Consider the following 16,409-nt stretch of genomic DNA (forward strand, 5'->3'; position numbering starts at 1 on the left):
TGATTACTCTTCTGCAATTAAAAGAGGCAGCCTGAGTTTTGACATCCAGAAATCCAGAGAAGGTTTCTGTGAGGACGGCAGAACAATTAGTTTGCTATTTATCATGAATATGCTTGTCTAATCTAGGATTTATTGAAACATAACAAGCCCACTCATGGCATTAGAATAGGATGTTGGAAGTGGAATTTACTAGTTTTAAAAACCTTAACCCCCCCTAAAAGATGCTAAACAAAATAAGAAGGTATTTTACACTCCAGTTTGTTGAACAAACTGTAAAGATACCCTTTTGTTTTCATTGGCTGCAGATACATGTGAAAAATTACTTTGATTGGATCCAAGATAGTATTACAATAAACTGTGTACATGGGTCCAGAAAAACTTTCTCCGATTTTAACACACGTTTAGATACGCCGCATTTTCAATCTGAACAACTAATTTTGACATGCGCAGAACTATCTTAAATACGGAAAATATGGATGAACGTAAAATCCATGCGGGCAATGCCGCAATGTGCATCCACTCAAAAAAATAACTCATTGGATGAACTCAATTTAATTGTGGGCAGGATTTCCATCCAATAAATATGAGAAGCCCGACCTCTTCCATTCTTCCATGTAATGAACTCAATTTTATCAATGAAGGCAAGGCAAAAAAAAGTAATCTGAGACCGGTCTTTAGCCGATTTGCAAATCCCGCTGACTGATCCACTGAGCTAACACTTTTGTGGCAACATACAGCCGCCAGTATCAACACATAGAATCATTTTTTCTACAAATGAGGTTTGTCGTGTATCGTCTTATTGGGAAAGCCGAGTTGAAACGATTCCAAGCCACTGTACGTTTTTTACGTGGAAAAACACGAACAAAAGTTTTCTCTCTTCGAAAAGTCGAAGGCTTTGAAGGACCAAGAGTCATAGCAGGCATTAGACAAAAGAGCTGAACATTTTAATAGCTGAATGGTTAAAATAGGTGAAAAATTGTAACCGTAAAACGGCAGAATATACTATAAAAAGAATATATAAAGAAAAACAGGAAAACAGCATTCAACATGCGCACAGCATGCCCCTTAGTTGAACTAATTTATTTTGGATTACTGGATTTTATAGGTGAAACTATTAATACATTTTGTGTTAGGTCAATCAAATGTAGATACATTATTTTAAAATAAATATATTTAAATAAAACAAACAGAATTTAATTGTGTTACATGAAAGAAGGGCTTGAATCATTTTTTGAGTGTCTTTGCTGCACATAAATATGAAGGAATAACATCAGTCTTTATTTTCTCTGGACACAATTGGTAACACAAATTCACGTGATTGTATACATGGTTTCTGCGGACTGCAAGGCATTTCTGCATTCAAAAGCAGCTTTCGCCAACTCACATGTCGTCCCAAAGCCGCTCCTCTGCTTGGAGACACGGTACTCCTGAGTCCGGCAGCTTGCTCACAAGTAGCAGCCGGACAGACTTCGGTCCTCCGGAGCACCCTTTCATGCTCCAAACACAAAGTTACGAGTCCGGCTGCTCTGCTCAGAGACATGGTTCGCATGCGTCCTGTTCCCGTCTCTGGAGTGCCACACCATCTATGCATGATGTAAAAGCCAGACCAGTAGTGACCCACAATCGGAATAAATTGTTTACATGCACCACGATCGGATCAACAATCGGCATAACCCACCAATCTCGATAGGAAGGAAACTTTGAATGAGTCTGATCGTGGCAGAGTATTCTGAAAGGTGTGTTTACATGACGCATTTTTTATTCTGATTAGGCATTTATTCCAATTACCTTTGTCCATATAACCGCAGCTTGTGTTTGGTCTATTTGAAGACATTCTTTATGAATAAAATTTCTCTACAGGGTTTAAAACCCACTCCGATGAAAACTGCATTTTCTGTGTTTTGAAAATGTTCTTATGGCATTTTTCAGATGACGGAAGGAAAAGAAAAACAAAGGAAATGAACCTTAAAATTGCATTTCTGAGTATTTCTTTATTCAAATTATTGTAAATCAGTAGCAGACAAGACAAATTCCCCCGGAAAAAGCTTCTAGATTTGACATAGAAGATACTACGGCAAGCAACAAGCTGTGTGTTCCAGTTCATGTTGATGCATGCACTTGTAGACGACTAGTTCAATGTACGACTTCGTTTTCCTCGCCTGAGCTGGCATCTGGCTCAAAACTGCACGGCTGGATAGCTCCAATATTGCTCACCATTTTTGTTGCATCTACCAAGTTATTGTGAATGTGTGAAGGGGTGTAAGCCACCGGGAAAGCGTGTTAACAGATGAATGTCCGGAAGTAAGTGTGGGCTTACTCCATGGCAACGGTCCCGCCCACAACTTGGAGACAAATTTCTAATGAATTCCTGCCGCTCAGCAGAAACTATGTCATAGAAAACAACATTTTTTTTTGTTTTTTGGTGTGGCTAAAACTGGGGATGTTTATAATAATCAAAAGACCCCTGGGATTTTACATTTTTACAATGGTTTAAAGATGATTAAAGTGAGTCTCTGAGCAATATTTCAGTTTCAAATGCATTGAAAATATTTCAGTAAAATGCCGGCTAAAATTCATCCAAGACAGTTTGAGTTTTGTAATTTTAGAATCTTTTACTTGGTAGCCATGCAAACTTTCTTGCCTCAGACAATGAACATCTAAAGACACACACTGTGCTCTGTGAGGAATTTGGAAAGAAATTTAAGCCCTCAGATCCCAAGGACACATAATCACACTGACAACAAAAATAGCCAGAAACTTTAGTACAAGAACGACTGAGTAATATTTGTCGTGTGAACAAAGGCATGTCATCAAAAATATACAACCTGAAGTTTCTTTTTTCTGAAAAGCAGCCCTGACTGAGTCGAATGTTAGCTTGATCAGCATGACAAAGAAAAATACTTTTCAGTGCTTGCTGTAACTTCATTAGAGGGAAAGCTCTTTCACAGGGACAAAGCAATCCACTGCTCAGTGATTCTCTCACAGCGGTCCCTGAGTAATAATAAATGGTTTAAATTTAGCACAAGTTGAGAGGTACTCTAATGCAGAAGTGCAGATCAGTTAAACAGACAATAAAGTCACTGAATCCCAGCAAGCATTGTTTGCCATTCAGAATTTACTTAGCAAGGGATTTGCAAGAATTGATTTAGTAAATTAAAGAGATTACAGAAAGAGTTAGGTGTTTATCTTAATGCTTTTACCATGTTCAGCTCTAAATACATGAGAATGACGTGTGAATCTAAACAGAAGGAGATTTGGAGGTCTGCCTGAAAACTTTTACTGAGTCTGAACTGATGCAAATCATTGGAAAATATTGCATTTTAAATATTTAATTGGTTTTCAGAAGACACTACTTCTCTGCACTTCATAAAAGTGAAACGAGCAAGGAAGTGGAACAAAACAGCACTTCACAGTTGCAGTTTTCTCAGCCCATCTCTGCATTAGATGCTGATGGGTATAACAGTTGCAACTCACATGTTGCGAGTAACTGCATTGCAGAGAAAAAAATGCAAGTTGCACCGGAAATTCTTATAATTTAAAGTACCCTTGGACTGGTGACAAGGCCTTAACTGACCACGATATTAAAGGAGATTGTTCTACTCCAATTAAACTTTTACAGTAATTGACATTTAAAATGGGTTTCTGATGAAGTAAATATGCTTTGCTCCGGCATCTATTCATCATTGAGACAATAAAAAAATATATTAAAAATCTGATGAAGTGTTTTGTTACTTGGAAAACACAGTGAATCCAAAAGTGGCTACATGAACTGATTCTGTCATTAATTTTAAAAGGCAGAAAGATTATTGGAAAAAATGTCAGGCACCTTTGTCAACAGCACTTCCTTTTGTCTGCAGATCTAGAAACAGAGGCTTCGTAGCTTGATTGTTTTTGGTGTTTTTTGTTGAGGACAGCAAAGATGGTGTGCTGATGTATCATTGTCAACAAAGGTTGTAACTTAAAAGAAAAAAACAAACTTGTTTGTGTTTTGGGCTGCTTCCAATGTGTCTCTTGTCTATTCCACTAGGTAGGCTGGTGGGAAAATGGTGTGCTAAGGCTTCGGTACCCAGCCTGGTCGCGCTACGGGCCTTTCCTAAAGCCACCTGATGATGCCCAGCACCTGCGTGTTGTCACACTGGAGGAAAGGCCATTTGTCATTGTGGAGCTTGCAGACGCTGCATCTGGAACTTGCATCCGTGACTCAGTTCCCTGCAGACGTCCCCTTAACGCCAGGTTTGTATGACTAAGATAAAATAAAGCTGTCTTTTTCTGCAATGTGGAATGATTCAAGAGTCTGGAATTAGATTTGACCGCAGAGCAGCTTTATGGTTCATCAGCATCTAAAGGGATCACAGCATCCATTGCACACTGGTCAAACCTGTCACAAAAAGACTGGCCACAAAATCCCATCTCTTTGACTCTTTTATTTAATTTCCCTTCATCTCATCTTATTTTCACACAAATAAGAGTGCAGTTTTTAAATAAGTCTCTTTCATGCCGTACCATTGATTCAAGTTTTTTTCTCCTCCCTTCTGACTAATCTCCAGTGCTATCCATGAGGGAATGGCTCCCTTGAAGCAGTGCTGCAAGGGCTTCTGCATTGACATCCTCAAGCGACTGGCCAAGATTGTCGGATTCACCTACGACCTTTACTTAGTGACCAATGGGAAACATGGGAAGAAAATCGATGGGGTTTGGAACGGCATGATTGGGGAGGCGAGTCTCTATTTGTGTCTTTGTGGATGACTGTGGTTCTGCCTGTCTGCCTGCTTGAAAAATGCGTCCTCGCTTTCAGACCACTAATACATGTGGGTACATGTGAAAGGCTGGTTTGACACCTGTCATTTATCACACACGTGTGCTCACACAGAGACGCCAACATGCAGGCACACATACTGTGATTGAGGCCAAAAAAACTCTAGAATAAACAATTTAAAAGGACAGTGGCCATATGTAAGTCATGCAGGGAGAGTACTTTCAGAGAAAAACAGTGCTTATCTGCAGAGACATTCTTGCGCACACTGATATTAGGGCAAAGAGACAATGTCAGACACCCCCTGGCCAGTTGCAGTTAGTCCTTGATGTTTTCTTGGTGATGTGGTTCATGATCTCCCATCAAGAAAAGATACAGAGATGCTACCCAAATAACGATGGGTAAAAAAACTAATAAAACAAGCCCATAGAAACTGGCAGGTGTGCACACATGCGGTACTCACACATACACTGAGATCAATAGGGTGGCTGCTGCTTCATTGAAGCCGTCTGCTGTTTCCATCTCAGTCCCAGAGGAACTTGGCAAACCGCATTAGTCACAGGTTCCAAAACAGCTCCACTGAGCTCTGTCGCTCTTATCATTTACAACTTGACCGCAAATTGATTTTTAGAAGCATAAGGCCATGCAAAATTTTTGCTTTCTCAAGCAAATGTCTGTCTTTTTGATCAGCTGTTCCAAAAACAAGCCTTCTTTGATTAGGTAATCCACATACTTGGCAATTTTGAAACAAGTGTGTCTTATATTCCGCTTCGATTTATTTTTCTGCTGATTTGCTCTGAAGGGCGGATGTGCCATGTCTAATGTAGATTAACGTTTCACTTGTAAAATCAGCAGACACAGCAGTTTCATAGCTGTTGCTGGATAGCAGCAGGGAAGGAAACAGGCCCGGGCTCATTTTGTATGCTAAAAAGATGCATAAGAGACACGTGTTTAGTAATTGTGCTGCACTGAATCACAGACACCTCCTGTGCTGGCAGATTCAAGGATGTACAAAGGGTCAAGGTATAGAAATGTCAGAATCTCACCTGAAAATAAACCTTTCTGAACCGTAAGAGATTGCTTTTGTCTAACTGTGGAGGCCGTGTGCATTACTTATAATTAGATTTCTTTCTCATTGCTGTTCTTACCCTCTTTTAGGTGGTGTACAAGCGGGCAGATATGGCCATTGGCTCACTGACTATCAATGAGGAGAGGTCAGAGGTCGTGGATTTCTCAGTTCCCTTTGTGGAGACAGGAATCAGTGTCATGGTCTCCCGTAGCAATGGAACTGTATCTCCATCAGCTTTCTTAGGTAAGCGGTTGTGCTTGTGTGGGGTGGGGTGGGGTGGGATTGGGGGGGGGGGGGGGGGGGGGCATCTCACTGATGTACAAAACTTAATCTAATTGTAAAGTGTTGAGTTTGCATAAAACGCTTGATCTTTGGTTGCTGGCTTTTACATCTAGATTGGCTGTTCTTTTTCTTTTTTCCAGCTCATCTCTTCTTAACTTCTTTTTTTACTCTGTCAGCAGGCCCAAGCCCCAGTGGGAGAACTTTGCTATTGGCTTGTAGACTGCAATGAGAAGATTGTAGAGAAAAGCAATAGTTTTTATAGATTTCTGATGTTTTGCTTTACTGCTTTACTGCTTTACTGCTTTCTCTGTACATGAGTTTCATTCTTACATGTTTTTTCTGTACAAACTGTACCAGATTCATGAAACTTTCTTGAGCCCCCTATCTTGAGTTAATCAATACCAACAGTATTAAATAAATCAGAAAAGAGCCTTTACACTTCTTTGTATTTTTCACTTTCTTTCGCAGAGCCTTACAGTCCAGCGGTGTGGGTGATGATGTTTGTCATGTGCCTGACTGTTGTGGCGGTGACAGTCTTCATTTTTGAATTCTTCAGCCCTGTGGGTTACAATCGCAGCCTTCAGAATGGCAAAAGTGAGTGATGAGGCAAGCCATCTGAGTTTTCGGCTTTGATGGATGCGTCTGACTTCAATCTGTTGCTGTTGCCTAATAGATCAAATGGATACTAAAGAAAGTCCTAAAAAAATTTCGATTGAAAAGGGAAGAACAAACAGAAAATAAGGCCAAAAAGAAGGACATTTTTTTTCCTAAGTTGGGTCATTCTTCTTGCACTGTGATTTTTCAATGCTGAGTGGGCCAAAGTGAAAATTACATGTACAGTATGTTGAACTGCATTAAGTATTCTCAATATCAAGCAGCTATTTATTATTCAGCAGAGTAGTTTGTACCCCTGTGATATTCAGCTTTATGCCTTGTTCCAGTGCCCATCCCGGCTCGCCTCTTACTGCAGGATTGCTGTATTCTGTCCATCCATCATCCTCTCATGTAACACTCCCCCCTCCCCATTTACTCTCATCTCTTGCCTTGTTTTCTACCCATCATTTTGCAAAGGCCTGTGTGTTTCCATCCTTTCACTGCTGATTAGCCCTGTGTGGTTTAATCATATGTAAGCATTTGTAAAATGTAGATCTGCAAATGTAGTGACAACCTTGACCTTATTTGCTATGTACCATAAATCCTGTTACACAGATCATAGGATGCTATTTCACTTTAATCTACAGAACCATTTCTATTATCATGCACAGTTGTCTATTTTTTTTTTACTCTATTAATTCCAGTTAAAGAGTTCAATTTTCTCACTGAAGGGAGTGCCTCAGTCTTATTCTCTCTGAAACCTTTCAAACAGAGGCTGGAGGGTCCACTTTCACTATTGGAAAATCCGTCTGGCTCTTGTGGGCCATTGTCTTCAACAACTCTGTGCCAGTGGAGAACCCGAGAGGAACCACGAGCAAGATCATGGTGCTGATCTGGGCCTTCTTTGCTGTCATATTTCTCGCCTCCTACACTGCTAACCTGGCTGCCTTCATGATCCAGGAGGAGTACATCGACACAGTGTCAGGCCTGTCGGACAAGAAGGTACCTTTTTGCTTGAATGCAGATTAAATAGAAAAACTAGGAGGGGAATTAAAGTCTTAGTGAACCAAATCGCCTTTATTTAAGTGGTAAAGTCATTAAAGCATGGGAATTTAGAAATGAAAAGAAAATCATTACACATAACTCAATTACAACAGTCCTTGGTCACCTAAAGAAAAACCTTATAAAAAGGCACATGTAGAACTAATAATCCAAAGTACTTCTTAAAGTACACAGACTGGTCTCTTCATATTTGACTGTGTGTTAAAGATTTAGGGAATTTGGAAAGTGGACAGAAATAGGTCAGACAGATTAGAGGGGAACCCATTGTGTCTCATGCCCCTTCTGTCTCCCTCCCTCACCCTTCTTTGCTCTCACCAGTTTCAGCATCCAGAGGAGCAATACCCACCTCTGAAGTTTGGAACAGTGCCCAATGGGAGCACTGAAAAAAATATCCGCTCCAACTACCCAGACATGCACCAGTACATGGGAAAATACAACCAGAAAGGAGTGGAAGAAGCCATATTGAATCTCAAGACCGGGTCTGTTTGCCACATTGTGCTTGACCGTTTGCATCATCGTCTTTTCCTGTTTTTGGTTTTCATGTTTCCATATTTCTTTTTAGGATTTTTAATGAAAGATATCTATTTCTGAAAGCTGTCAACATTTTTTTTAAAGACTATTAATTTTATTTTTTTTTAGCTTCATGATGGATCGATGGAAAATCAGGTTACTGAGACGATGTCAATTAAACAATCCTTAAAAAATTACGTTAAGTCTTAAAAATAGAAAAAGAACGTACACTTCTTTGTGTTTTCTTTATCATTTTATTTTATCTTAGTTGTATCTCTTCTGAAAGAGTACTTTCGGCTTGCACATTTAAACATTTAAATGTCGCAATTACAAATGTTGAACATGCTGCATTTATTGCGTCAGATATATTATACTCAAAACAAATACTTTAAAGGCGTTTTCAGTTTATATTATGGAAAAGCTCAACATGTTTTTTCCTGCAGGGATGTATAAATATAAATATGGGCTTCAGAAGTGAACTGTGACTAAATCTCAGTATAATATACCCATGTTATGGGATTAAAACAGCAGCCTATCTACACAGCTAAGGGACATTAACAAGAAAAGCTGAGACTATTTTGTGTAGAATGGCTTGAGAATGTTATTCCCGATTCTCCAAATTTGCAGCATCTCATAATTGTGGTTTGCATTTTTAACCTCAGAGTAGCAACATGATTTGATACCATGGTCCTACAGCAGGAATTACCTATTTAAACCAATACAAATGACTAGTAAAAAGTTAACCCATTTGTTTGTTACCTTTGAATGATTGCAAAGATGAACAAATAAATAGTGGACATCAATGGTCAGTGCTTGTGTAGAAAACTTATAAATAGAGATAGAATTGAGATATAATTGTCCTTAAGAAGGAAACGTTCCTAGAAATGTTTTTAATTGGTGAAATAATTTGAAAAGTGCTACAAGAACATGTTAAGAACACCAAAAAAACATTTTTTTTACATTGGATAGGGTCTTCAAACTCCATCTTTGTGCCTTCTAATGTCAACAAAATGCTGTTAGCTTCTTGTCCAAGAAACTGAATTGATGGTTTGCATTAAATAGAAACTAATTATTGTCATCAAAGACAAAAAATGTGAACAGCTTTGGACTTTTTTCTTCTTCCTTCTATATTCACACACTCCATCATGCACAGTGCTGGTCTTTTTAACTCCCACCAATATTTCACATCTTCTGTCGCACTCCGTGCTTTGCTGCCTGAATTATCTCCCTTATATTCCTTCCCTCCTCACCTTCACAACTCTTTTCACCCATGCTGTGAAGTTTTTCCTTCGTCAACTTCTAGCATGATCACCAATAAATCCTTTGATAGATCATCCCAGTTTTCCTTTACTTAGCCTTTGCCATCACGGTGACACTGTGATTTGATTTTAACATGCATATAAGAATTTGAAAGCCCCTGCTCTCCTATTTTCATTTGTACCTTCACACACAGCTTCCCACTTTTCCTCCCATCTTATCTATTTGTTTCTCTTATTTTTTAGTCCATTTCTTCTCTTCCTTGTGTGATTTTTCTGTATGTCTGCATTTAAACTTAATAATCCTCATCACTCTGCTTCTAAATTCCACATCTTTCCCCCCTTGAAGTGTGTAAATCTCTCCCCCACCCTCTCTCTGCCTCTCCTTGTCACTGTGCTCTACATACCATATAAATTCCAATCCTCCTTGTTCAGTCAGCCTCCACCACCTTTCTCTTATACACAGATCTTTAGCTGATTTTGCCTTATTTTATTCTCCTTGTGCTCTCACTCTTGCAGTCAAGCTTGTTTTACTATTCCACCCTTCCCCCTTATCCTTGTCCATATTTAACTTTTATGCCTTTTCCATCATTCTTCGTGCTGTCTGCACCATGACTCCTTACTCAGAAACATTGCAGAGATACACCTTCCCTGTGTCTGCCAATCTCTCCATCATAGTGTTGCACTGCTACCATTAAATGATGAATGAATTGTTCCTCATTCTCTTTACAGGAAACTGGATGCTTTTATTTATGATGCTGCAGTATTGAACTATATGGCCAGGAAGGACGAAGGTTGTAAGGTGAGGCTCAATACTGAGCATGAACACTTGTTTACCTCAGTAAATGTTTTGAGGCTTTGTTGCTTCTTTTAAGGTGATGACCATAGGCTCGGGGAAGGTTTTTGCCACCACAGGCTACGGTATCGCCTTGCACAAAAACTCACGCTGGAAACGTCCTCTTGACCTCGCCCTACTGCAGCTGGTGGGAGATGGTAAGAACTGAAGAGTCTGTGTGCGTATAAGATGAAGGACCTCATAGTGAAAAGGTTGGGAGATTAGTGGCGGAGAAGCATAAGGAATTGGGGTGGATGGAGGACGCAGGGGGTAGATGAGTGAGGGGATGCTAAAAGGGGATCAAGCAAATATAGGCAGCGGGGGGAAATGCAGCAAGGTGTTTTGATTATGATGAGGGGAATCGTTGTGATTTCAAGAGGGCTGATTCAGATTCTGAAGAGGTTTTTGAGTCTCTTTATAGGTCAGATAGAGGATGAAAAAAAAGAGGGGACACAAAGCAGGAAAACGTTTGTAACTGTGCATCTACACTTTCTCCTCTTACTCATTCTCATAAACTTCTCTCTCTTGCTCTGTCTTTCCTTTTTCAGTTTAGAGCTGCAAAAGAGAAAATGCCTTACTTGTGTGAGTCAGAGTTATAATAAGTCACAACTTGTGTGGTGACGGATTTGCACACAGAGATTAGCTGAAACTGACGGAGTGTGAGGATGTGCAAGAGACAAAACTGAGAAGAAACACCTGAGTGTACTCTGACTTATGATTTAGAAATTGGGCTCTGAGGAAAAATGAGACAGCATAAGATATATCTAAATAAATAACCATAAGACCGTAATTACTCTTCAGTTTGTCATCTTGTGTGTCAGACTAATCCATTACAGGACGGTTCCCTGATTTCAACTGAGGCGGTTTTTCTTTTTTTTTAAGCAAAAGCTGTCAGTGCACTAATGCTTGATTGTCATTTTACACAGTCAGCCACACTGATTCTTTTGTCACAATCAGATCCAGCTTGTTTTCCTTTTCGTTGTGTTTTAAATCAGCTTTGGTTATGGCCCAGCAGACAAAGCCCTTCAGCTGTTTTTGGCACGCCAACACTTTAGCTGCTTTCACACTGATAGTGCCAGTTTGGTGCCAAGATCTATTAAATGTCTGGAGCTGAATAGCTGGACCTTAAAAAAGAAGTTTGTCGTGTGTGTCTGTGAGTGTGAAACACAGGCCAGTATCTCTGACACGCTACGTTTGTCGCTTGATCTAGTCTTTGTTTATAACTTTGTATGTTCACAAGCTCTGTCTGGGAAAAATCTTTATCATAAGCTGTATACAGTGAATGGATCCAGTCAAAGTGTACCATTGAAAGCTCTGAGGTGTACTTGTAAGGCAGGCATTATTGAAGTGGATTACTAAGGAAGAGGATTAGTTTGTTTGGATGGGGAAAGAAGCAGGGTGGGGGCTTGCATTTCATTGTACCCTCAAAGGCTGCATCTCAACAATCACCCTGCGGCTCAAGAGCGCAGCGTCGCACCTTCGGCTGGGGCTAAGTCATGTCACTGCGTTACATCATTATTGTCCCCTGCCGTGTCGAGTCGTATCATTTTACAACTGCATTAGTGGAGAGCAGAGCACTTCTCTACCCTGTGAGTATATTGTTCTCCTAGTTGCTGCCTGTGGTGATTCACACCACAGCTTCAAGAGATGGTGCATTGATTTCCCTGCATCTTATGTACTGATAAAAGTAAAAGAGCTGAGTGACAAGATTTGCCATCCCCGCCTTATCAGAAGCACTTTATTTTTTGCATAATATCACAACTTTGATTCCTAGAATATATTATTTAGTGAGTCAATGCTAAAAAGTGAGTAGCTTTCCCCTTTTTTCTTTCTTTCTTCAATATGGCGATAAATTCAGAAGGGTTTGCTCCCAGTGTTGCAAAAAGCCATGGGTTATTGCTCAACAACTGCAAAGCTCTGTGTCTCTGGAAGGGTCAGGAATCATGCCACATCTGGCATTCTACAAACTGCAAACATACTTGCTTTCATCATACATTTACACATGCAGGCCTACTCACACCAGCAAATAGGGTCTTTATTTATTTTAATTTATGATCTGCTCTTTTTGGTTAACACTAACAGTGTTGCCAGCTCTCCCTGACCCGGCCTGCCAGGAACAACACAAGTGGAGAGAGAATGTGAAACACCTGCCAAATTTGGGAGTCCTAAGTTGGCTGTGAATACTCTGTCATCACAAAAGTTTAGGCGTTAACTGTAAAGAAAGATATATTTAAAAGAGAGAGAAAAACAGCCACAAGATGTTTCTGAGGATAGTACACAATTTTCCGGACTATAGGTTTCATCAATTCAATTCAATTCAATTCAATTTTATTTGTATAGCCCAAAATCACAACAACAGTCGTCTCGATGGGCTTCGAAGTAAAACATGAAATCAAAAGGATCACGAATAAAAAGAGTTAAATAGAAAAATACTAAATTGAACTAACAAACTGACTAAGCTATACTGGCATCCATGCCCTTAGACCCCCCTTCGCGGTAAGGAAAAACTCCCAAAAAAAACGGATTCCGGAAAAAACGAAGAAACCTCAGGGGTGCCCACATGAAGGAGGGATCCTCCCCCAGGACGGACAGGCGATTTACCAGAACTCTTAGAGAAGAATTAACTTATCTAAATCTACAACTACATATATAAAAGTCCAGCAGACGAGCTTCATCCAGCCGTGGTTGTGGGGACAGTCAAAGGCGCAAGTCGAGCCGGGGACAGGAACCACAGCCAGGTGTAGGAGCAGGAGCAGAGACAAGCCAGAGATGAGCCAGAGGCAGGATCCACAGCCAGGTGTAGGAGCAGGAGCAAAGGCGAGGTAAACGGTCAGGAACTGGACCACGGATGAAACAACTGGAGTCTGGAAGCACTCCCACTCCCCAGGAGGGGAGAGGAAAAGAGGGACAATACATGAATCGCACTGTACCAGACAGAGGCATGGAGAACTAAATGATAAATTATGATCAAGAATAGAGGAGAGGAAGGGTAGAAGTAAAAAAGGAAAGAGGACAGAACCCCAGTGCACCATAGTTACCCCAGCTTCAACTTCTAGCAGCCTTTTAAAAGAAATAGTTATTAAGTTTAATTTAAACAAATTAACATTAAGTTAAATAATCTCTGAATACTAACTAGTCTGACAATAAGCCTGTCCAAATAGGAATGTTTTCAGTCTAACTTTGAATGTAGAAACTGAGTCGGCCTCTCTTACATGAGCTGGGAGTTTATTCCATAAGACAGGGGCTTGGTGACTAAACGCTCTACCTCCAACCGTACTTTGACTAATTCTAGGAACCACAAGCAGTCCTGCATTTTGCGAGCGAAGTGTTCTCATTGGATGGTAAGGGACTCTGAGGTCCTTAATATAGGACGGGGCCATTCCATGTAAGGCCTTATAGGTTAACAGGAGGATCTTGAACTTGATTCTGGAATCAACTGGGAGCCAATGGAGCGAAACTAACACAGGAGTGATGTGATCTCTTCTGCTGGTTCCAGCTAACAATCTAGCTGCTGCGTTCTGAACAAGCTGGAGACTTTTTAAGGAACTCTTAGGACACGCTGCTAACAAGGAGTTACAGTAATCCAGCCTCGACGTAACAAATGCATGGATGAGTTTTTCAGCATCACTCTTAGAAAGTATATTTCTGATCTTAGCAATATTCCGCAGGTGAAAAAAGGCAGTTCTGCACGCCTGAGATATGTGAGCCTTAAATGATAAATCCTGGTCAAGTAAAACCCCAAGGTTTCTAACTGTGGAATTGGGGGCTATACTTATGCCATCCAGGGAGACTATCTGAGCATCAGAGTACGAGTCGTAAAAGTCACAAACGGGATAATCGCTCTGGAGTATAAGTCACACTTTTGGGAGAAAAGTGCAACGCTTCTGAACAAATCCGCCAAGCCTGGCGTACTGCTGCCTTCACAGCAAACGCGACTTGCACGTCAAATACGCATCTGCTGCCTCTTTTCTTTTGTGATGCGTGTAAAATTCAATGTCACGTGCTTGTCCAAAAATTTGTTCATAAACCAGACACTCTTGATGTGTATGGGAGAAGCAAACGTCAACTTTTTAACCTCATTGCTACATAAAGGTATTGACTGTATATCTCATTCACAATGCATGGATGACGTTGAGGTTTATTCATTTTTGAAGAGCTCTAAAAAAGAATTGCCAAGCACATTGACATGTCTGGGTTTACGAGATTGTTCAGTCTTTTTGCATTTTCCTGTGATCTTTACCGTCTACTGCAGGAGCTGTATCTGACTGACGGCGCTGTCAGCGGTACTTCTGTGTCTCTGTTACCCATTTTGATGATTTACTGTCCCGCATTAGTCTTGAAGAACAATGTCTTCAGTCATATGTGTACTGAGTAAATGTGGCACCCCTGGCCGAACTATAAAAAAAAGAGACTTATACTCCAAAAAATACAGTAATTCCAGTTTAGAGTTAAGAAAAAAATCATCGTATTCTGTGAAGGTTACCCATTTCTTGGTTCTCTTAATGCAGACAACTGATGCTTTCAAATAGGGCTGCACGATATGAGGAAAACTTGCGATATGCGATATGAGGGATTAATATTGCGATAACGATATAATTTGCGGTATATAAACAAATAGCGAAACAACCAAAAACATCACTCCCATTTTATTGCAACAGTTTAAGAATTGTACTCCAAATGACTCTCGTTGACATAGGACGGAACATCTAACATAAAAGAGCTCCATCTAATTGGTCAACAACACCAACGGCTCTATCCGATTGGTCAAATGCACAAAGGGATTTATTTGATTCGTTAAATAATTTAAGCTGCCATAAGATTGTTTTAGCACATTTAAGGTAACCATTTATTGCATTTTTTGCTGTGTTTTGCGGTATGCATATTGCACAGCTTGATCTTGCGATAACGATAAATTTGCGGTATATTGTGCAGGCCTACTTTCAAATTTAGACAGAAGGTTAATGACACTAATTGGTCTACATCAGTGGGGTTGAAACAGACTTTTCAGTAATGGAATGTGTTTGAAAGCAAAGCAAAGACAGGGAGTTGTTACCTGAATCTACCAGTGGGCTGCAGTACCAATGTGTCCATCTGTTGCTGTTGCTGCAGGCAACGGCTGACTGGCTAATGATGTTCTACAGGAGACACATTAGCCTGCTCACACAGATGACTGAATCAGCTTCAACTAAGCCTCGCAAGCAGAGCTAATGATGGCTCAAATAAGAAGCCAAGACCTTGAGTTCTTACAGCGCACAGTAGTGTTGCAACTAGATGTGTAACTTATCAGTTTTTAAAGCAGAGTCTAGCTGTTTGATGTGAAACAGTTCACAGACTTTAACATGCAGCAAAGGCAAACTTTGCACTTCATTATTGCAGTGCAGCTAATATAGCCATTGTTTTTTGTGTAAGAGAAAGCTCTCATTACGAGTTTTGTTGGAGAATCTGTTGCTTTAATTCCTCCACAAATCATTTGCTGCATCTGAGCCATCTATCTCTATGGTTACATGAGCAACCTTTGCAGCGAGTTGCAGGTTTAACAGCAAAGTTTAGACTGTCTATGCCAGTGAGATCAAAAAAGGAGCAGGCAGAGGTAAAGCAGTCTTGCCTTGTTACCAGAAACTGTAAAGAAGACAATCTCAAATCCTCAGGAGCTTTGCACATAGATGGGGATTCTGACCATCCCTCTAGTACAATTAAATGATTATGATCTCTTCGCTCTCTGTTTCTGTCTATGTCTCCTTTTGCTTTTCGCTCTCTCATCCCATTTTCCACTATTTTCCCTGTTCTTATCCTTTTCAAACTAAGGAGTGCTCCACTGTTTGTCACAGTGACATAATTTCAGTTACTTGTCCTCCATCTTTCTCTCCTTCTCTCAGCACGCCGAACAACGTCTGCCTCATTTCCCCTGACGCCTTAGTGGACAAAGAAAGAATGCAGAGCTCTTTTTTTGTTTATAAGGCTGTCTTTCCACTTCTCTTGTTAGCTGTCCTTCTCTTGACCATGTTTGTTCCACCAATCCAACCTTCTCCCCGTCTGTCCTGGTCCCTC

At 40.3% G+C, this 16,409-nt stretch overlaps 1 protein-coding gene across 4 annotated transcripts in view; it reads left to right on the forward strand.

Annotated features, from left to right (window-relative positions):
- Positions 1-16,409, forward strand: part of grin2db (glutamate receptor, ionotropic, N-methyl D-aspartate 2D, b) — a 61,375-nt gene that overhangs the window by 33,482 nt on the left and 11,484 nt on the right. For all 4 annotated transcript variants that reach the window (XM_023964580.2, XM_023964578.2, XM_078932729.1 and 1 more), the window contains exons 7-14: positions 4,028-4,233; positions 4,548-4,716; positions 5,912-6,065; positions 6,573-6,698; positions 7,471-7,700; positions 8,079-8,239; positions 10,259-10,328; positions 10,402-10,519. In XM_023964580.2, coding sequence (XP_023820348.1) covers positions 4,028-4,233; positions 4,548-4,716; positions 5,912-6,065; positions 6,573-6,698; positions 7,471-7,700; positions 8,079-8,239; positions 10,259-10,328; positions 10,402-10,519 — 1,234 coding nt within the window. The remainder of the gene's footprint in view (positions 1-4,027; positions 4,234-4,547; positions 4,717-5,911; positions 6,066-6,572; positions 6,699-7,470; positions 7,701-8,078; positions 8,240-10,258; positions 10,329-10,401; positions 10,520-16,409) is intronic.

The sequence above is a fragment of the Oryzias latipes genome, chromosome 16 (assembly GCF_053564925.1).
Source record: "Oryzias latipes strain Hd-rR chromosome 16, Olatipes_Hd-rR_3.1".
Taxonomy (NCBI): Eukaryota; Metazoa; Chordata; class Actinopteri; order Beloniformes; family Adrianichthyidae; genus Oryzias; species Oryzias latipes.